This window comes from Arachis stenosperma, chromosome 3, assembly GCF_014773155.1.
Source record: "Arachis stenosperma cultivar V10309 chromosome 3, arast.V10309.gnm1.PFL2, whole genome shotgun sequence".
Taxonomy (NCBI): domain Eukaryota; kingdom Viridiplantae; phylum Streptophyta; class Magnoliopsida; order Fabales; family Fabaceae; genus Arachis; species Arachis stenosperma.
In genome coordinates, this window is record NC_080379.1 from 43,601,074 (window position 1) to 43,623,691 (window position 22,618).

Here is a 22,618-nt window from a genome sequence, read left to right on the forward strand (position 1 = left end):
TTATGCGGATTGGCCCGACTGATTTATGCAGTCTCTAAATAGAATATTTTTATATTTTTTATTAGCACCAATAATATAATAATAATATAATAATTAAGAATATTAAATAAAAATTGAGAATAATTATTCTAATTTTAAATTTAAATTTTAAATTTAAATGAGATTCTAACCGATGATTCTATTTTAAATTGAGTTGTCATATAATATGATTTATAAGATTTTAATTTGAAATAAGATAAAATTTAAATTTAAAATAAAATTTAAATTTAAAATTAATAATAAATCTCATATTATATATATAGTCATAAAAAAGTAACAAAAAATATTATATATATATATGACAAAAGTAAAGAAAAGAAATATAAATTTTATTTTTTATTTTTACACACAAATCCAATTTTTTTTTTAAAAAAATTATAGTGTGTAGATTCTCAATTTAATTCAAATGTTGATTGATCAATAAATTAAACAAAATTTGATCTCGGTATAAATATGTATATAATCTTTATAAAATTATTTTTACTAATGTATTCAAATATTTAAATTTAATGTAAATTATTCAAATAACATTTTAAGCAGATAATAGATGTTTTGCTAATACTTTGTTACTTTCACTCTGCCCGCATAGCAATCTACATTTTACGGATCCGTAGTTGCTCCCCTCTTTCGTCGAAATTTCGAAGAAAGTTGATATTCACCACAAGCAAAGTTATCGTTATTCCTACTTTCTCTATTGCACTCTTCACTATATTTGACTCTCACTGCTACAAATTAACCCAATGCCTGCTTTTCTTTTCTATTGGTAAAATTCCCATCCTAGTTCTCTTGACATCATCAATTTCGCTTTTTTTATAGATCTTGATGACGATTCCTTTTTTGGCTGATTCTTCTTCTTCTTCTCCTATTTCTCGCTTTTTACATTTTTCCTCCATTGGTCAAAAGGTCTAAATTAAAGTTGGGACTAAAGTGTACGCATGGTGATTTTATTAGTTGAGTTTATAAGTTAAGAATATACCATATCGTGTGAATTGAAGCAGCTATCATGTACGAATACGGAATACTCTATCTGATTGTCTGAACGGTGAAGTTTAATTTTTGTATTATTTATTTGTAATTAAATTGCAATAAGTTAATCATATTTTGTTAGACTAAAATAATATTACTAATTATTGTACATATATATGAACTTTGTATGTGTGTGATACATTTATCTGGATTCTGGTGTTTGTAGGATTGTGATTTATTTTGAACTACTGGATTAAGTTATGTCGATAATTAACATATAGACCTCGATCGAAGGATAGAGTTCGAAACATCCTTCAGTACGTAAAGGTACCTATCTCTCTGGCGATCTCTATTCTTTACCAATAATAATCTTCTACAGTTCTATTACTTTGTATCAGTGACACTGAGTGTTCTCGTATTTATTATATATTTCCAGCTACGAATATTAATAAATTAACTAAGCGTCAGTAAAGTTGTCTTTTCTAATTATGGCTTACACAATAAAATAAGAGAAAATCTTAGACATAAATAATTTTTAGTATTTTTTGTTATTATTTAATTAATATAAATATTAAATTATTTTTAATAAATAAATTTTATTAATTTATATATATAAATTTTAAAATTTATATGATATAAACTGTATTTATTTATATATACATAATTTTAATAAATATAAATTATTATTGACTAAATACTAATTAAAAATAATAATATTTACCGTCATGTATGTAAATATGTAACTTTGCTCATAAAACAAAACAAATGGTAAAAATATAATTTGAAAGCTAGCTGTTGTATAACTTATCCGATAATTAATAACTACTTTAATTAACAATTGCATTCGCATATAAAATAATGGGTTTCAATTATTTCAAGAAGAAAAATGAGGGGAAAAAAATTGGAATCTAATACTCTAAATTTCCTGTATGGATAATTATATGGATCATAAACTTATTGATCAATTCAATGGCCGCATGCCTTGGCGCATTATTGATGTTTGATAGTGCCCCTTGCACAATAATGCATATGGAAAATAATGGATGAATAGTGACACATACCAAAATATTATTTTAGGAGCATGCTCATTAGGTTAATTAGGTCTCTGATTTTTTGCCTTTTCACCCTCACTGATAGAGAAGTGTTCCAACCGAGGTAGATAGTTAGTTGTTGGGTGTTACCCAAAAGACATGATCTATTATTATCATTAACTACGTGGATAAGTAATTTATACTTCAATTCCAGATTTTGACTTCAGTCTTATTAATAATAAATATATTTTATGAATATATAAGTCGACATTTGAAAAAGGAAAAAATTACACACGAATGTTTTTTCCATTTTTATTGGTCTCATCAGTTGTTTACGCTTCTAGAATCAAGGGAGTACCTTTTATTTTTCTAAAATTAAGTACTTATTTTTGTTTATTATTTGTATTTAAAAAAATAGACATAAGAAAGAATTTTTTTTGTGCCTGTTTTTTGAGAATCACGTAGAAACATACTACTTCTGCTTTTAGCAGAAATAGTTGAAGAGAAAAAAAAAACAAAAAAAAAATACAAATTTATCTTTATGTATATATATATATTTTAAAAATACCTATTAAAAAAGATGAAATCCTAATAATTGTATAATTATTCTTATATTTTAATTTCATTTAAAAGGATGTACTAGCTAGTGATGTGTGTGTGTATTACATACATGCTAGAATTAGAATATAACTAAAAAGATTAATATAGTTAGTATTTTTATAAAAGAAATTATATATTAGATTAGTAAATATATATATATAATAAAACAATTATATTATTTAATTTTTAAAAATTCTGTATTATGTAAGTATTTTTTTCATGACCATAATTATAATTTTATGTGAAAATACTTATATACATATATTTGTTATATCTAAACAAATTAACTGATTCTAGCTAGTAAATTTTTTTTTTTAATAAATATATCCTTAATTTCTGTGAAATGATATTTAAAAAAGAAAGAAGTGCTTTGAGTTTAACAGTTTTTTTAACTTCCCTTTTAAGTTCTCAATGAACATGGTCTTATTATTAGTTTATAGATGATTTTGTCTGATTCGTATTAATATAGCATTGCTAATTTGCTATGCATAAAAGTAATCAATAAACGGGTATGTTTTGGTATATTTAATCTCCATGTAAATATAGAGTTATATTTTAATTCGAAAAAGTAGTATATATAAATATTATTTTCTGCCCGTACACCTCGTTAGAAGGCGCCTCACCTCACAAGTCTAGTAAGCAACATCGTTTTCCAATAATATGTTTATTATTATTATTATTTTATTTTAGAAAAAAATATTATTTATAACCTAAAATCACTTTCTATAACTTTTTCTAATATATATTAGTTACATATACCTATATATTTATCATTTCTAGGTTGTCTGAAATGTGACATATAAGGTTCATATTCTTTGATTATTTTAAATAAAATTGAAAGCGAATCGAACTCACTTGTGAGTAAGATTAAACTAAATTTGTTAATAATTTAATAAATTGAATTTACAAATTTGAGAGTTAAATTTAAATTTGAATTTAAATTTATATGTTAAATAACTCGAATTTAAATTTAGATAAAATCAATTCATAAGTCTATGAATTATTTGATTATATATTATTTATTATAATTATTTATATTAATAATATATTATAAATTTTATATTTTTAATTTATAATAATAAAATATAATTTTACGCACACATTAATTTTTACATATGATTATGATAGAAGGTATAAATTATAATTGATAGATAGATAAGATATATAATTGTTTATTTTTCTTACACATAGGTTATAATTTATTATATAGAGTTATATATTATATTTATTTGAGTCGTCTTATGAGTTCAAGTTAATTTGTAAATGTTTAGTGAGTTGAGTTTGAATTTTATAAATAAGCTCAATTATTAATGAGTCGATTCATAAATTGAACTCAATTTTTATGAGTCGAACTTAAATTTGGTTTAACTCAACTTGATTTATTTTAAGCTTGATTTCTAAATTTATTTATGATCTTTAATTCTTTTTAACTTAATAATATATATACTTAAAAAAATATTTAGAATTAATATTTTTATTAATATTTAAGACTAACACTCTATTTTTATATTATTAGAATTTAAAATTTAAAACTTAATATATAAATACTTTTTGTTAACTAAATATTAATTAAAAATAACCGATTTTATTATTCATATTGTTTTTACTTAAAGTCTTTGTATTCTATAGTTAAATATAATATAAATTAAATAATTCTATAAACATAAGACAAACTTTCTTTACATATTACTAGAAAGAGTTAGAGAAAAAGATTGGTATGTATAAAAGTATCGTTTACCAAATTTTAGAAAATGATTATCTGCATAAAATAATTTTGTATAAAAATAATAATTTTAAAAAATTTATAAAAAGTTAATTTCACTTAATTAATATTAACAATTTTAATATTTAGATTTATTATTTAAAATAAAAAATTTATGGTTTAAAATATAAAATATAAAATAAATAAAATAAAATTTTAAAATTAATTAATATTACCTGAAAAAATTAATTACTTAATATTATTCAATTAAAAATTATTAAATAATTTAATATATTTAACTAAATTATTTAATATAATACATCTGAATCTTTATTCTTTTTAGATTTAATTGGTAAATAATATGTCCAATTCCAAGAGAACCAATTAATGCTTTTCTGTTTTTTTATTCACGCATCAATTGAATCATTGAATAAACATTCAGGTGAATTTTGTTGGGTACTTATTAGAAGTTGAACCTGATCACTGTTTTTATTACAAAATAATTCAATGTTCACACATTCTTTTTGTCAAATCACTTCATTTGTACAGGTCTTGGATTTACTTACAAGCCACGTTTCCAACATTTTCATGAACTTCCTTTTGTTCTACTTGACACCTTGCATTCACTTCATAAAGACTAGTAGTCCCATTTTCTTCTTAATTCATTATTATCATATGATCTAATCATCCACCTGGCTTATTCAATTCAAATAATGGAATTAAACATCACCACATACCCTTTATCATTTGTCAATATAAACTTATCTTTCCAAAAATCTAGATAATTATTAATTAAAAAGAATTAATTAAGAGTTTCAAGAACATTACTCCTGAATGAGTTCAATTCTTGACTTGTTGCCGCTAAGTTGTCTATTCCTATTCCTATACACATTCTTTTGCGGACTCAAAAACCGAAAAAAGCTGCAATATAATTGGTACACTTCACACACAGAAATTAAAAAGGAATGGGTTGGTCTTTAGTTCTATGCTCACACAATCTGCATGTGGTACAACTGTCCCTCCATAACTAAAACACGAAGCCAAGGTCGAATATAATATGAAAAATTAAATAATATAATGCAAAAAATAAAAGCATAGAAGCCAGCTCAATAATAAGAACATGAAACCACGTTGCTCCTGGACCAGAATTGCCGACAGAGTCACGTAATCTAGCTACCTAGATTGATTAAGCACAACACATTACACCTTAAACCACTCCGCTGAATGCTGATGATAAATTTCTCATTTCACCTTTTTCAGCTTCACTCTTCCTAAATTATTATTCTCCTGGTAAACTAGCTAGGTCCATTTATTACTATATAGTATATTACTGTAACATAAGATAAAAGTCTTAGAATTAAATTACTATTGTTAAATTTTTTTTTTTATTATTTGGTTCATAGTAAAACTTGAAGGCTATACTAGATTTGATGAGAAAAATGTTCAAACCTCTTAAAATTTATTAAATCAACGGAATATGTTCATATAGTCTGCTTTTCCAAGTGGCTAGTAAAGCAAAAGATAATACTTTAATAAAACTACTAATAACAATACCTTTTTTTAATAAATAACTAATAATTGTCTCATGAACATTCAAACTCCAAAACGGGAAAGATTTTAAAGACATTGACCTCCACTGGAAATTTAAATATCTCTTTATATGACCGACTTTTAATCTTTTATGTTTATTTATAAATCCTTAAAAAGTGTCCTAAGAATAATAAAAATGAATAATTAAAGAAAAAGCACGTTACATTGCTTAATGTTAATGTATGGTATATCTATATCATCATCTAATAAACGTAATTAAATTTACGCGGTGGCGGTTATCTAAAACAGGGTTCTGGGTCCTCATCTCATGAGTTATATGAAGTTCTTTCAGGTGTTATACTGAAGAAGGAAGAGGAGCAAGAAAGAAGAAACAAGAGTGCCACAGTTACAAACCCCATAAACAATAAAAGGCAACACAAGCTACTTTGTCTTTTTTATCCGGTATGCCTCTATTCTTATTTCTTTCTTCTTCCCCTGAACCCAGGGATATTAACCAATTGGATATTTATAATATACGAACAAAAGAAGGGTAATCTTTTTAGAGTAAACTATTAATTTAATCATAAAAGAGATTTTGTCGCACAATGTCTCTTTTTACTGTTCAAAATTGTTGGAATATTTCACTAAAGATGTTTTCGTGGCTAAATTGTGAAAGACTAAATTGATAATTTATTTTTTATTTAAAATTTCATTTTATACGTTGTAGTGCCGTACAACTAAATCCAGGAAACACGAAAACGAAATAGCGAGTGAAGTTTCCTATAATTAATTATTTTTTATTTATTTATTTATCTGATACTACAGTAGAAAACTGAGATAGCTGGGTAGACTGAGAGTCAATGTTTTGAGTTGGACTTTGAATTTTGAAATTCGAATCAATTAGTGAGTCTCATTTCGAGAACAAAAGAAGAAAAAACTCTGCGTATTTTCCAAAGATAGGTTTTGCGCGTTAGAAAAAATTAAAAAAAGGATACGATTCTTCTTCTGCTACATTTTCTTTGAAATCGCGTTCTGATTAGGTGGTTACAGTTACAGTCACAAAGAAAAGTGTGTGTGTGTGTGAAGCGTTGTGTTGTGTTATTGTAATAGTGGCTGTTATGGTTTGGTACGAAGCAAAGAGATTGTTGTTGAAACTGTATTGTTGAGAAAGTGTGATTTGACGGTGCCATCTCTCCTGCGACAGTTACTCCGATGAGTTACGCGAATGGCTCGCCGCACCGGCCGCCGCCTCCGGATACTGACTTGGAGGCGGGGCCTCCAACAGCACGCTCCGGCGACTTCGACGACGGCGATGTCTCTGATCCGTTTGACATCACCAGGACTAAGAACGCCTCGATTGAGCGACTCAGACGTTGGAGGGTTCGTCACTCTTTCTCTTCTTCTACTACACTCACTCTTGCACACGTTTCCTTTTTGTTTGTTTGTTTAATTTTCTGTTTGTTTTATGTTTTCGGGTTTGTGCTGTTGGATATATGTCTGTACATGTTCTCTGTTTTTTGATTTGTTTTGCTGTCAATCTGTTCCTGCTGATTAGTATTGTGATTTACTATATTTTAGTTGAATTTAGGGTTTATTGAGTACTGGTTATTCCTAATTATTAGCGTAGGGAGTGAGCAACTTTTTCTCTTCTTCTACACACACAATCTTGCACAGTGTTATCCTTTTTTTATATTTAAGTTTTCGGTTTATTAATGTTTCCTTCGGTATATCTATATATATGTTTATATCTGTTTTGGTATTGTTCGTTGCCCGCTGTTCTTACTGGTTAGTGTTGTCATTTGCTATATTTTAGTTGAATTTAGGGTTAATGGGAGTACTGATTATTCCTAATTATAAGTGTAGGGCTAGAGGAATAATTGGTCTGATATGATTTTCGTGTGATGGAGAAAACTTTGAGTATCAACACTGTGGTGGATTACACTACATTTAGTGGTGATTAGTTTCAAGTTATGTCTCGGGGATATTGTATATTAAACACGTATATCTGCAGAATTTGGATCCTCTAAGCTGGGGAGCCTTGTACACTCATAAAATGTAACATAGTATTATTGGACTCTCTCAATGAGGAAAGTTTGTAGTGATATAGTGTGAGATAGATTTAGAGGGAAAATTTCAGTCAGCGTGTGGTTTCTGTAGAGTTTGCACTTATTTGTGGGAAAGGAAACATTTTAGTTTCCAGTGTGGGGTAGATGCAAAATAACCTAACAGAATCAACAATTCATTCTCTGTGTGTAAAAAGCTAAATGAAATGCATCAGAACATACTGCAGAGATTCTCCCCAACAGTGGCACAATAATTCTCAGCTCCTGATCCTACTGGAGAAGAGCTTGTTAGGTTTAATCTCAGGCTTATGAGGCCACTTTTGGGAGCCTTTGAGTTGTGTCCTGGTGGAGGAGAAAAGTTGAGTGGTAGATTGGGTTGCTTTCATTCCTAGTTTTATCATAATATGAGGTGTAGGGAAAGGAAGATGGAGGATGGGTTCCTGTCTGTATGTTGACTGAGTTGTGATTGGAAATGAAGCGATTGACTGAATGGAACTATTGTTCAATGGGAAGTGAGGATAATGCATCAGTTGGAATCTTCAGTGAGATCTAAGCCTTATTTTTTGTGTAAAGTAACTTTTTGAATGATGTGCTTTACATATCAGAAACAGACAAGAGAGGATCCAGCCCTTCTAGGATTTGATTTCTACGCTGTCATTCGAAAGTTTTCATGTTCCATGGAACAGCCATTTTCTTTTCTCGAGTTGATTATTGGAGGTTAAAGAAGACAACTTCAAGGTTAAGGATTCGGTTATGGCTTTAATAGATTTGTATTCTAGTTACGAAGTAGTTGCTGGATTTCATGGGTGCTTCCTGCAGGATGTAAATGAAAAAAAGAGTACAGCAAGATTTATCTTCAAAGTTTGAATGATAACGATAAGTGCTTTGATGTAATTTGGGGCTGGAAAAGGCAAGAACGGAATTTGAAATTAGGATGTTGTTTCATGATGGGGCCCAATTGCGTCGTTTGATCTATGTAGCCGACCCCACCTATTGGGATAAGGCTTTGTTTTTGTTGTTGTTGTTTGTTTCAGTACAGCAATGTGAACCCTAGAAGAGAAGTGAGGAGAAAGAAAGAATTGTTCTCTCAATCTGTATGAAGGAAATAACCCATTATTGAAATGGATGTGTGTGAGGATAAGAGTTCTTTAAATGCTTGGAGATATTCTGACATTATTGGAAGGGAGTAACTATTTAACTATGTGAAACTGAATTTGATTTCTGGTTGAAGTAGCTGTTGTAATTTGAAAGTGGGGCTTGAAGATGACAAGCGTGCATGCGACTTGTAGCCTCTGGATGCCCGCGGTTGTCATGTTCCAACTATTCTATTTATATTCTTTCTCATGAAAAATTGAAAATTTTTTTTAAAGCTAAGTATTCCTTTTATACTCAAGGCACTTCAAAATAGACTACACCATATCATCCAGCCACCTTTACCTTTTCAGCTTTATGTTCAAATATTTAATTTTGTTGTATAAGTATATTTAGTCTAACATATGTTCAAATATATTTTTTATATATCTTACTATTAAATTTATTTATTGTGTTTCTTTTAGTGTGTGGGAGAATTAAATTATCTTGATCATAAATTAAATATATATTAATGTTCCTTTCTATAATTATACTTGTATACATCTCATGTTCTTATAAACTTAAAAAAATTCCCTGTTCAATCCCACTCCTACGTCTTATTTGGTTTCAAGAATTAGTTTTGTTTTCTGCTCCATGTGTTTAAATGAAAAAAAAAGTAAAACACAGAGTCTGTTGTGAAAGACTGATGTGTCAATTACTCTGTAGTAAGATGGTTGTACTATTGGCTACTGCCACATAACTTTTTGAGAATGTAGTATATTCGGATTCTTGTATTTTTGAGTAATGCTTCAATTGAGAGAGTTTGCTCCCAGTAGATATTTTGATTTCTGCCATTAATTTGAAGAGTCAAGATAAAATTAAACATATCAGTTTCGTTCGTCCCATTTTGGATCTATTTTATAAGGTTTGACAACATTTTATATTGGCCGTTGACTGTCTAATACAAAGGTCTACCTTTATCCAGGCTTGAGATGGGATATTTTACGCTTTTCCAGGTGAAGTTATTAAAAGAAACCTAGACTTTTAAAGGCTCGAACGGAGAAGACTGTAGATGCCCAAGTAAGGAGAGAGTAAATGAAACGAAGGGTAGTTTAGTAACCATAGGTAGAGGAAGACTTAGAAGAAGAATCATAGGTGAAGTTACTAAAAAGAAAGGGAAACTTGACTTAATGCTTAAATGCGAATAACTGAATATGATTCATGATCAAGCACTTTCGCCTGATTAGGACAAGACTTCCTTGTTGTTGCTGTTCATGATGAGTTTGACTGGTATGAGATTCAAAGGAGCACAAGTAATGCAAACTTCTGCTCTCAAAATTTGCTTGAGGAATTATAACGAATTTCTTCTCATTTTTGTTTATTCTATCTGATGGAGTGTTGTTTTTCTTAGTATTATATTGAGCAAAAGTATATTATTTGACTAATTTTCTTTGTCATTCTTGAGCTGTGTGTGTGCGTGTGTTACTTGGAAGGTAACTTTTTCTTAAATAATGAGAGGAGAAATCCTTTTTTTATTTTATTTATCTTTAGCAAGCAGCACTGGTGCTTAATGCTTCTCGTCGATTTCGTTACACCTTGGACTTGAAAAAACAAGAAGAGAAGACACAAATATTGAGAAAGATTAGAGCTCATGCACAAGCTATTAGGGTATGCTTCCTTCAACTGGAATGTCTATCATTTTGGTGTTACAAAAATTTAAGTGTACTGAATATGCATTTTGGCCTTCTAGGCAGCATATCTTTTCAAAGCAGCCGGGGATGGTCAAGTGATTGGTGAGTAATCAGATCATGCTCATTGTTATTTTTGGATACTTAAGTATGGTGTTTCCCAACACTTACAAATAAATAATCATCTGGATGAAAGTTGCTGTCATGATCATCATCTTGGACTTGAAATTTTTTTTTCCGGCTAAATGTTTGTTTTCAATTTATTAATGTTAATGTTAATATGAGAAGGGTTGATGTCCAATTTTTACCCTAAAATACCCTTCATTATATATAACCTATTAAACATTTTTTTTGTTATATCAAAGATTTGAACCCAAAACCTTTTAATCAAGTTATATCGGGAGGGGTTTGATGCCCCCCCCCCCCCCCCCCCCAAAAAAAAACCAAAAAACCCCTGCGGAATATAAAATATTTTTTTTCCATTCTCAAAGACTTGAACCCAAAATCATTTGTATTAATGCCAACATACTATCTCAACTAATCTCACATTTGTTACTATTTTACACATTGAATAAAGGATAGATTAGTGCCGAGTAATCCACTAGTGCAATTCAATGTTTGAAGAATTTATATAACTATTTCTGGGTAGTTCCAAGCTGTATTTTATTTTCATCTGATATGATGTGGTTGGACATTTATCGATGATGAATGCATTTTAATTACTGGTAGAAACCACAAAGCCTCCTGCGGCCTCTGCTGGTGAATTTCCAATTGGACAAGAGCAACTTGCTTCAGTTTCAAGGGAGCATGATACCGTTGCTCTTCAGCAATATGGAGGGGTAAGTTTGCTGTGGACCTTCCTTCTCTCTCAACTTTGTAATGATGTTGATCACTCTTTTTTGTTCTGAATCACTATCAGGTTGCTGGGATATCAAATTTGTTGAAAACCAATTTAGAGAAGGGGATTCATGGTGATGATGCTGACTTGCTAAAACGAAGGAATGCATTTGGTTCCAATGATTATCCTCGAAAGAAAGGAAGAAGTTTCTGGGTAAATTTTAGCGCATTATGAACCATTGGATCCTTAATGCTTCTGTAGTATCCTCCTTGTTATTGGCCGAGTGATATTGTAGTGACCTATTTGTTTTGGTTTCCTTCTACAGATGTTTATGTGGGATGCTTGCAAGGATCTGACCTTGATTATTTTAATGGTAGCTGCAGCGGCTTCATTGGCATTGGGGATAAAATCTGAGGTGAGCTTTGGTGGCAAAATTATGATGCAATAATTTGTTTAGTGTGGGGATTGACACTGTAACTTGGCCTGTTCTTTTCCCTCTATCTGCATGCAAATATTATACTTAAATATTTATTCTGGTCTTCACATACTTCCTTTTATTACCAGCTCAGTCTTGCTGACTTTGACTGGAAATTTGAGTTTTTCTTCTTCTCTTGTTTCCTTGTTCTTCTTGCTTCTTGGTAGTTTTATATTATGTAAATAATACAACTGTTAGTAGCCTGTTCAGAGCTACTTTCAATCCCTCCCTTACTCTAAGAGTATACTGGAGCATATCATGGTCTATCTTGATTTAGCCTTCAGCAGAGCTACTTTTCTGTTTCAGGGTATTGAGGAAGGATGGTATGATGGGGGAAGCATTGCTTTTGCAGTTATTCTTGTCATTGTTGTCACAGGTATATAATTTTGTCTTTGTACGGAGAGCAACGCGTATAGCTTTAATTAAATGTTTGGACTCTTATCCACAATTTACAGACGTTCATGGTCCACTTCATCTTTTATTGTGGAGGTTATTAGAATAATTAAACATATAGTAATTTTCCCTTCATCTTGCTCATTTCATTAATTCTTTTCTCCTGCCTTTGTAGCTATAAGTGACTATAAGCAGTCTCTTCAGTTTCGGAACCTGAATGAAGAGAAGAGAAATATCCATTTGGAGGTTTGTGTTCTCGTGTATCGTTTTTTTCTTTTTTTTTGTGTTTTACCCGCCGCCCGGGGGGGGGGGGGTGTAGCTCAGTTAAATATCTTGATCTTATTTTACGACACACATCATGCAGAGAAGAGAAATATCCACTTGGAGGTTTGTGCTCTCGAGTTTTGTTTTGTTTTTTGTTCTTTTTTTACTTCTATTTTTGGAATTTTTTTATGTTTTTTTTTTGGGGGGGGGGGGGAGATGTAGCTCAATTGAACATCTTGATTTTATTTTGTGGCACACACACACACACACGTATGTTTGTATGTATTTATTTTGCATTTTTCCTTTCATATTTTAAACTAAACTAGTGTTTGGATTTGAGTAGGTTATCAGAGGTGGTAGAAGGATTGAAATCTCTATATATGAGATTGTTGTTGGTGATGTTATACCCCTCAATATTGGTAACCAGGTACAAGCCTTTTTTGTTTCTTAATTTTAAATTTGTGGTTTTTACTTTTCTTTCCTGATGATTGCCTTTACTTTTTGTGATTGAGTTATGATATGCTCTTTTTAGGTCCCTGCTGATGGAATTTTGATCACTGGTCACTCTCTTGCAATTGATGAATCAAGTATGACTGGGGAGAGCAAAATTGTAAGTGTTTATTTATTTCTGTCTAATGGGGAAATCAAATAATAACCAAATTAACATTTTCTCCTCATATAACCATTTTGCCTCCAGGTCCATAAAGATTCTAAGGACCCTTTTTTGATGTCTGGGTGTAAAGTTGCAGATGGCAGTGGTACTATGCTGGTAATATAGACTTGCATTTCATTTACTTTTTCGTTTCTTGTAGTTTTTATCTTGTTAATAGGTGGTGGAATGCTTCCTAATTGGATTTATTCATTTAAACCATTTTGGTAAGAGTGTGTGTGTATTCTCCTCCTCTCTCCCTAAACACTAAACCTCTTCTTTTCTTTTTATTCCTTCTGGTCAGTATTGAAATTAAGCTTTTGTTTTTATTCTCATTTTGAAGTATTTTTCTTGGGATTGAGACAAAGAAATCGGATGCTGGAAAATGTATACTGACCTGTTCCGAACTTGTTTATATTTATTTTTTTGAAACCTCTGCATTAAATTGCTTATATATATTTTGTAGTTTTACCCAAATATTCTATATTGGTTGATCGTGTAATTTGTTGGTTTCAGATTTTATTGGTTTGTTTATTTTTCTAGGTAACTGGTGTTGGCGTTAATACTGAATGGGGGCTTCTAATGGCAAGCATTTCAGAAGACACTGGTGAAGAAACACCTTTGCAGGTGTTTTTACCTATAATTTCCTTGCCAGATCTCGTGTTCTTAAATATTACTAGTCCTTAACATATTCTCAATATAGGTTCGCTTAAATGGTGTAGCCACCTTCATCGGTATTGTTGGTCTCTCTGTTGCTGTTGTTGTTCTGATTGTGCTACTGGCCAGGTCATTAGATATTGGTTTATGGTTTTCCATTTGTTTCTTGTGATAATAGCTTTTATTATGCATGCCTCTGACATGATTAATTTTTAGCAGATTTTTCTCTGGCCATACCAGAGATGCAAGTGGCAATGTTCAATTTAAAGCAGGGAAGACTAAAGTTGGTGATGCTATTGACGGGGCAATTAAGATAGTAACTGTTGCGGTATGTGCCTTGATGAAGTCTAAATTGTGGGAGAAGTCATGATGATGCAATCCAACATACTTTTGTCTATATTTTATATAGTATGATTGTAACCATTGAATATTTAGGTCACTATTGTAGTGGTTGCAGTACCAGAAGGGCTCCCGTTAGCAGTTACCTTAACGTAAGTTTGCTAATTCCCTCTGACCTAGTACTTTTACTTCATTCTGTTGCTTAGTCTTGGTTTTAGCTGACCTTTTTTAGTTAAAAACAGAAGGAACAGTTTATTGTATAGTCTGAATGATGTGTTACTGTTGGTGCCAGAAAATGTGGTGGTAAAATTTTGCTGTTATGCTTGTATCTCGTTATATTTTATAATTTTGATCCCTTTAAATTTTTTTGGAAGTACTGGCTGTATTTTTGATAAAAGATAAAGATTTATCCGTACCTAGTATATTTGTTAATTTGCTCTTTGGAATATATTATATATTATTTTCCCTCTCTCTTACGCATCATTTCTTGACTGTTATAGACTGGCGTACTCAATGAGGAAAATGATGGCGGATAAAGCTTTGGTATGTCAGTTGGTGTTTGTTCTTTGATTGGATTTTGACATGCATGTGAATCTCTGTTAAATCTGAAGCATCGAATTGCAGGTGAGGAGGCTTTCCGCTTGTGAGACAATGGGCTCTGCAACAACCATTTGCAGTGATAAGACTGGCACGTTGACCATGAATCAGGTATGTTGGGATGTATCATTTGAATTTTCATTGGATTCTGGTTTTAGGCAATTTTCATAAATTTTCTGGAGAGCACACTTCAATAAGCTGTTTCTGTTTTAGTGGTTCAGCAATCAAATACATGCTTGATGGGGTTAAAACCTTCATCTGCACACTTCACTTGGATTTTGACATACCGGACTTGTCAATATTCTCACTAGTGCTATTTTAGCTGTGAAATTTGGAGATCACACAAAACGGGAGAATAAATGGAGATGTAAACCATAGAATTCAGGTTTGGTAGATGAATAGAAGAGATTGTGAATCCTTAAAATGAAAAGTGTGTTTTACAGCGGGAGAAGCACAATGCCTTTTACTGTAAAAGTGTCTTGTAGTAGAATGTCAAGAAGAGCCTAAGCTAAGAGTTATAAATATATGGATATTGTAGTGGATTTAGAAGAGATCAGGAATGAATGTATTAGAACTTAGAAGGCCCCTAAACAGGAATGAATGTATTAGAACTTAGAAGGCCCCGTACGCCCGTGCGTGATGGGTGGGTGGTGGAGAAAGAAAGGATAGTGCCTATTGACTGAAATAGAGTTTTTCATAAGAGTTGATCAGATGGAGAATTTTTCAATTGTTGAAAGTAGAGGCCAGGAGAAACTTCAGGTGAAAATTCAACCATAGTATTGTTGCTCCTGGCATCCCATGTCGATGCTCACCAGTTTAGGTTGTATATAATAAGCCTTCCGCATTTAAGGTAAATTAGGAGCACAAAATTTCATTGATTCTATGGAATTTGGAAGATATCGATTGAACTCTCGTCGATTTGAATTTTGGGAACATTTTAAAGGAAGTTAATTTCTATGGGTCATAGTTGACATTGATAGTTAACTTTAAGGCAGATTTTCTGTCTATAGCTTGAATTTTATTAAATACTTTTGTGACAGATGACTGTGGTTGAGGCTTATGCTGGTGGGAAGAAGAATAATCCTCCTGGTAACAAGTCAGAGCTCTCTCCCAAGCTCCACTCTTTGCTCATTGAAGGTGTTGCACAGAACACTAATGGCAGTGTTTATGTCCCTGAGGTTTGCTTGAACTGATCTTGTTACACTTTGTTTTACTCTTCTCTGTATGGACAATAATTTTGGTGCTGCTGCATTCTGCTAAAGTCTGTCCTTGACAGGGTGGTAACGATGTTGAGGTTTCCGGATCACCAACAGAAAAGGCAATTTTACATTGGGGATTAGAGGTCTGTTTTCAGTAATACAGTTTATTCCCTATTTTTTGTATGTGAAGCTTATATTCTTACAGATGCTTGTAAATGTTAATCAAATATCAGATTGGGATGAACTTCGACTCTACTAGATCGGAATCATCAATTATTCACGTTTTCCCTTTCAATTCTGAGAAAAAACGAGGCGGAGTTGCAGTACAAACGGTATTCTCTCATAGACAGTTTAAGCTATTGCCGCTGTATCTTCTTTGTAATGTGGATTTCTATTTTTAATTGCTTCAGTTGGATCACAATTTTGTGCCTATGTTGTCCGTGTGTTTCATTCACATCTATGAGCACTAACAAGTAACTCCAATGTCATATTAATAACTGTCAACTCACTCTTAAATCTGAATTAAACACTGATATGTCCGTTTCACTTTCAAGTTGTGAGATTATCTACATACCCAGTAAAGTATGCTAGTTGATTGGAATATCATCACAATATGCTTGTACTGCATAATGATTTAATCATCTGTTTTGTCATATCGTGCACCTTAAATAAGCAAATTTTATCTCTGTATGCAGGCTGACTCTGAAGTTCACATACACTGGAAAGGTGCTGCCGAGATTGTCCTAGCCTGCTGTACACGGTACATTGATGCAAATGACCAGTTGGTAGACATGGATGAGGAAAAGGTTTGATAAAGCAGTTTTATATTCTGATCTGTGCTTTCATAAAGGCATTCTTCTGTTTTTTGTTTGTTTGTTTTCACTTTCTTTTCCTGTTTGGAAATAATCTCAGCCAAGGCGTATTATCCATTCTCTCTCTCTCTCTCTCTCTCTGTTTTTCACTGGACTGTGTCAACCTATTTTACAAAGCAAACAAATGTAGTTTGGATTATTCAACCTTAAGTAGTTCACTTGCTTGATCTGGAGAAAGTCCTACATAGTGAAATTTTCCTGGCTTGCAGATGGTATTTTTCAGAAAAGCTATTGAAGACATGGCTGCCGAGAGTTTACGTTGTGTTGCCATTGCGTATAGAACATTTGAAAAGGAGAATGTTCCAGCCACTGAAGAAGAACGGGCTCACTGGTCTTTACCAGAAGATAATCTTGTTTTGTTAGCTATTGTTGGTCTGAAGGCAAGTATTTTCCTCTGAATACATGTCTATCATTGTCATTGATGTTTATAATGTATTAATATTTTCTTGTGCTTTTGTTTTTCTCTAATTTAAAATTTATTGTGTTTTGCACACTCATTCCTAGCTGCCAATCTCATCTGTTTGCTTAATTGCAAGTGGTTGGGACTTGGGACTCTGCAGGGATTATAGTTTTGTTAATTTAATTTACCGTCCATGTCAATATCTTGTAAGTGGATTCTGTGCATTGGGACTCTGCAGGGATTATAGTTTTGTTAATTTAATTTACCGTCCATGTCAATATCTTGTAAGTGGATTCTGTGCATTTGGATTTAACACGGGAATCATTGATAAACTCTAACTTATGATAGCATTTGACTCTAAGATATGCTTCTGCTGGTTAAATATCTGATTCTTAATCTCATATTTGACATGCAGGATCCTTGTCGACCTGGAGTCAAAGATTCAGTGGAGCTTTGCCAAAAATCTGGGGTTAAGGTACTTATTTTCAATTATCCTCAATAGAATTGTTAAATTACCGTGTCCATTGTATTCTTGGAGGTGATGCGATGGAAGCTCATTACAGAAAGCAGAATATGCATGGTGGCCATGTTAGCAGTTGTAAAATATGCTACAAGACTATAATAATAATAATAAGAAAAATTCAATCCAGCTACTTTCATTGTCAATGACTTCATGTGATTATAACTGATGCCAAAGAAGCACTGACTCGGTGCGTCTAGAGACAGATGCATTGCATGTAGGTGGAATAACATACGGAGTGCTGAATTACGCCCTGGTCTATGGACTTAAATTTTTCTTTATTTCAAACGTGTTTATTGCTTTCGAATTTGACGGCTTAAAGATTAGCAAGACCAACGTTAATAACTTCGTTTGATGATAATCAAATACAATGGTGCTTTCCATATCCAGTTTCTACATTCTGTAAATAATCCTTTTCTGCCCTTCTTTTTTTGTGTTTCGATTAATTCTAGGTAAAAATGGTCACTGGTGACAATGTCAAAACTGCAAAAGCAATTGCTGTGGAATGTGGAATACTTAGTTCCCCTGCTGAAGCTACAGAGCCAATCATCATTGAAGGAAAAACTTTTCGTGCCATGACAGATGCACAGAGAGATGAAATAGCTGAAGCAATATCAGTAAGAATCCTGACAACAATATTTTCAGGCTCTTAAGAGAGGTATTTTTCGTGGTGAATGATATTTATTGGCAATATGATTACTAGGTTATGGGACGGTCATCTCCTAATGACAAATTATTGCTTGTGCAAGCATTGAGGAGGAAGGGACATGTTGTGGCTGTAACTGGGGATGGAACAAATGATGCTCCTGCACTACATGAGGTCTGGCTACTACTACACTACTACTATCTTCTTTTTTGTGCTAGTGATTGTGTTGTTTTCTCAAATTTTAAGTACCACAACAATCTTTATCGATGTCAATACTTGTAATTGTATATTGAACACCATGAGAGTTTGTTTACCCCTGGTATACCTGTCTTGTTTTCCTGTTTGTGTAATCACGTGATGACAAGTCCCTAGGTTTATTAATGATTCTGATTTCATTATGTCATGCTTTTCTATATTCGATGTATGAATCTACTATCTCTTGATCATAGAATTTTCTGTTCTAATGAATTGAACTATTTCTTTCCTTTTTCCCTTTTTAATTTATTTCTATACTTTCTGAATATAGGCTGATATAGGTCTTGCAATGGGTATTCAAGGAACTGAAGTTGCAAAAGAAAGCTCTGATATTATTATTTTGGATGACAATTTTGCTTCAGTTGTAAAGGTTGGACCTATTTCTTTTCGATTTGAGAGATCTAGTTTGTTAAATTATCTTAATAAATGATGTATCATTTATGATTAGTATTTACATCTTAAAAAATAATTTATTTCTGGCATTACTAGATGGGTATTTAGGTAGTTAGTCAATATGCCAACCAATGAAAGGTTTGTATATAATTGAACTGCACCGTTTTGGATTGCTTTTGTAGTGTTTTGCAAGCTGAACAAGAATTTGATATTTTTAGCATACCTCTTATATCTTTCAAAATCTATGCGCTTGTAGGTTGTGAGATGGGGACGTTCTGTGTATGCAAATATTCAGAAATTTATCCAGTTTCAGCTTACAGTAAATGTAGCTGCTCTTGTTATAAATGTTGTTGCTGCTGTTTCCTCTGGTGATGTCCCACTGAATGCAGTGCAGGTCTGCTGTCTCCCTGTGTTTTGCTCTCTGGCTTTGCCCCTCAATTTATGTTTCAGCTGATATCCTTATGCATATTATTGCCCTTTCTACAGCTTTTGTGGGTAAATCTTATCATGGATACTTTGGGAGCACTAGCATTGGCAACTGAACCACCAACTGATCACCTTATGGATCGGCCTCCAGTGGGCCGAAGGTTGGAACTTCAGTTTCTCTAATTGTGCCTTTTTCTTTGGATCATGACATTTTCTTGCTATGTTTTTCTAGTGTTACAGCACCTGAAGAATGGGATGAATGTCATAAAATTTTGTTCCTTGTAGATGCATTTTTGAATGATACACCCAGGAGTAAAGAAAGAAATTTAATTGAAAGTGTGAATAGTGAAGCTCTATTATTAAATCTAAAGATTTTGGTTATTTCAACAGAAGAGATAAATTTTAAGTGCAATGAATAATAGTCATACCCCTTGAAAACAAAATTGTTGCCAACAGTCCTAAACAGCATATCGAAGGCTGCATTTATTTTGTATTTACATTATCGATATTGGTCCTATTTCATTTGCAGCTTTATTATCCAAGCGATATATGCAGTGCCCATGTGCTTCGATGGTTTTTTTTTGACATGGAGTTTTGTCTTGTATCCTTTTCAGAGAACCTCTCATAACAAATATTATGTGGAGAAATTTGCTGATACAGGTGAGTTTTGTTTCTCATTTCTCAGTTAACTGCTTGTCATTGTAGTCTGCAAGGATTATTTACCTATTGGTTTATGATGTCCTGCATTTCAATTACCGTTGTTATGCTATACTCTTCTGTAAACTGAATTGCCGATTATGATTTGAACTCTTCAGGCAATGTACCAAGTATCTGTGTTGCTTGTTCTGAATTTCCGAGGTAGGAGCATACTGGGTCTGACACATGACAAATATGATCATGCAATTAAAGTGAAAAACACACTGATCTTCAATGCATTTGTTCTGTCTCAAGTAAGTTGTCGTTAGTCATTGATGAGAAATTATACTTATTGCTAGGAGCTTAGGACTGTACATTTGCATTTTAAATGGTAAAGTTTTGTGTTGGAAGAATTACCAATGTTAGTTTCCTTATCTTTTCATGCATGTTCTATAATAGTATTGGTGGTTGTGCTGTAATGGTGATTGCTAATTTCCAATAGGTGCTAATTGTATCTAGAAAACCAAAGCCTATTGCAATTTTCCTGAGATGTCTTGCTACTCACTCTTATTTACGTTACTGCTAAATCCTTGTGATGCATTAGTGGTTGGCAATGCATGCCCAGTTCATGCACCATATATTCGTTGTCATTTTGGTAGCTTTGCTGTAGTGTGCTCATCTTATTTCAATTCTAAAAAAATGTGTTCAAAACTGCAGATCTTTAATGAGTTCAATGCACGAAAGCCAGATGAGTTTAACATATTCAGTGGAGTCACGAAAAACTACCTCTTCATGGGTATAGTGGGATTAACTGTTGTGCTTCAGGTTTGTCTTATTTTAACTTCTCGTTATTTGTCTCTCGTATGAAATATTTTCAAGGTCACCCTAAAATTGCTAGTGTTTTTCAGATCATCATCATTGAATTCCTCGGCAAGTTCACTTCAACAGTCAGGCTTAATTGGAAGCAGTGGCTGATCTCTGTCATCATTGGGTTCATAAGGTCAGTTGATCATCTGCACTAGATCCGCGAGTGTATTTTTCTCTTTGCTTGTAGTTTTGCTTCCTTAATGGATCCGTCCCTACTTATAACTAGAAATTTCCTAAACCCCATTAGCTATATTCAAGTTATTCTAAGCAAGTGGTGAAAGGAGCTTAGCACCAGTAATATATATGACATATGACTGCAAGGCTTGCTTTATGCTCAAGTGCTAACAGGGTCTTTCCTTTGCTGATTCTCTCTTACCACACTTTCAGTTGGCCTCTTGCTGTGGTTGGTAAATTGATACCAGTTCCAGATACTCCCATCAACAACGTATTTTCAAGATTTCGGGGTCGAAGAAAGGAACCTGAGGCCTCACAATAGCAACATATAGGCGTGCTGTTTTAAAGACGGATCGTTCTCTTATTGGACGATGTACATGCTTGGTATTTTTTTTTTTAAAGAAAAAAAATAGCATACTGTTTAGCCAAACGCTTCTTTTTCTTGCCGGTCTTAGATTTGTTTTTGCCTGTTAAATTTCGATACAAACTTGGAGTTGCTTTAGAATTAGGCTCTAACAAAGTATACGGAATTTCAGCTAACCTTGGCTTTTGTTTACCGACTTTGTTGGTTTGACAAAGAATTGAGAAATTGCAGAGATTATATGAAAATATGGACTATACTTTCGATTTCATCGTTTGTCCTAATTTCTGTCGTATTAAAAACATTACATGTAGGTCGTTCGTACTTGTTTTTCTTTTTTGGTTGCCCACGATATCTTCCAACCCGACAGGTCAAGAAGTAATCCGTCGCGGATCTGAGCTCCATTTAAGGATCTGTCGCTGGTCAATGGGTTGCTGCATGCATAGGCGGGATTCTAACTTCCGACACTTGCTGAAGCGGATGAATGAGCTGGCCACTCGACCAACCCAAGTTGGTTAGGTTATTCGTACTTGTTATTGCACGGTTCTAGTGCTTTCAGTATCTTGCATTGTTGTTGCGTTCACGAGTATGGCCCAATTTGTGACATTATAACATGGCAAAATTATCAGTTGGTTTAATATATAAACATCATAAATTTTCACTCCAATTCCATAAGATGAAGATATGTATATACGCAAAACTTGATTCTGATCTATTGCCACAACGTATAATCATCAATTTTCTGGAACATGTTATATACAAGGAAAACAGCGCATTTTCATCTTACTTTAGAATTGTAATCCCCATTAGGAAGCAGTATGGGTTCATGTAGATATGAATTCTTTCTTATACCTGAAGAAAACTGGATTTGCTAGCATGGTTCAATGTCTTACTACTGCTGGCTTCTCACAATTTTAGTATATGGGTTCCGGTGATCAGTAGCTTCAAATATGCACAGGTGTTGCGA

General features: G+C 32.5%; 1 protein-coding gene across 4 annotated transcripts; it reads left to right on the forward strand.

Annotated features, from left to right (window-relative positions):
* The first annotated feature begins 1,231 nt into the window (after window positions 1–1,231).
* Window positions 1,232–22,407, forward strand: LOC130969467 (calcium-transporting ATPase 8, plasma membrane-type-like). 4 transcript variants are annotated; one of them, XM_057895199.1, is made up of 35 exons: window positions 1,232–1,332; window positions 6,221–6,330; window positions 7,073–7,248; window positions 10,554–10,670; window positions 10,753–10,795; window positions 11,420–11,529; window positions 11,610–11,741; window positions 11,854–11,943; window positions 12,310–12,379; window positions 12,572–12,642; window positions 13,004–13,087; window positions 13,193–13,270; window positions 13,358–13,429; window positions 13,853–13,936; window positions 14,013–14,095; window positions 14,186–14,294; window positions 14,402–14,457; window positions 14,806–14,848; window positions 14,930–15,013; window positions 15,943–16,080; window positions 16,179–16,244; window positions 16,335–16,433; window positions 16,797–16,907; window positions 17,183–17,353; window positions 17,789–17,848; window positions 18,346–18,510; window positions 18,597–18,713; window positions 19,066–19,164; window positions 19,444–19,581; window positions 19,674–19,774; window positions 20,228–20,273; window positions 20,429–20,563; window positions 20,967–21,074; window positions 21,158–21,249; window positions 21,504–21,922. In XM_057895199.1, the coding sequence occupies exons 3-35, from the start codon at window positions 7,081–7,083 to the stop codon at window positions 21,610–21,612; spliced, it is 3,249 nt and encodes a 1,082-aa protein (XP_057751182.1). In that variant the 5' UTR covers window positions 1,232–1,332; window positions 6,221–6,330; window positions 7,073–7,080; the 3' UTR covers window positions 21,613–21,922. The 4 variants fall into 4 exon arrangements, 2 of the variants coding, with proteins under 2 accessions (XP_057751182.1, XP_057751183.1); XM_057895200.1 differs by lacking the exon at window positions 1,232–1,332 and having other exon boundaries at window positions 6,142–6,330; XR_009081853.1 differs by lacking the exons at window positions 1,232–1,332; window positions 6,221–6,330 and adding an exon at window positions 21,966–22,407 and having other exon boundaries at window positions 6,705–7,248; window positions 21,504–21,674.
* The last annotated feature ends 211 nt before the right edge of the window (window positions 22,408–22,618 follow it).

Bases quoted from the DNA above. Each gene is read 5' to 3' on its own strand.
- LOC130969467 (XM_057895199.1), top strand. From the start codon at position 7,081: ATGAGTTACGCGAATGGCTCGCCGCACCGGCCGCCGCCTCCGGATACT. The intron at 16,245-16,334 runs GTCTGTTTTCAG...ATCAAATATCAG, and splicing joins TTTTACATTGGGGATTAGAG to ATTGGGATGAACTTCGACTC. The intron at 21,250-21,503 runs GTCAGTTGATCA...CCACACTTTCAG, and splicing joins GTCATCATTGGGTTCATAAG to TTGGCCTCTTGCTGTGGTTG.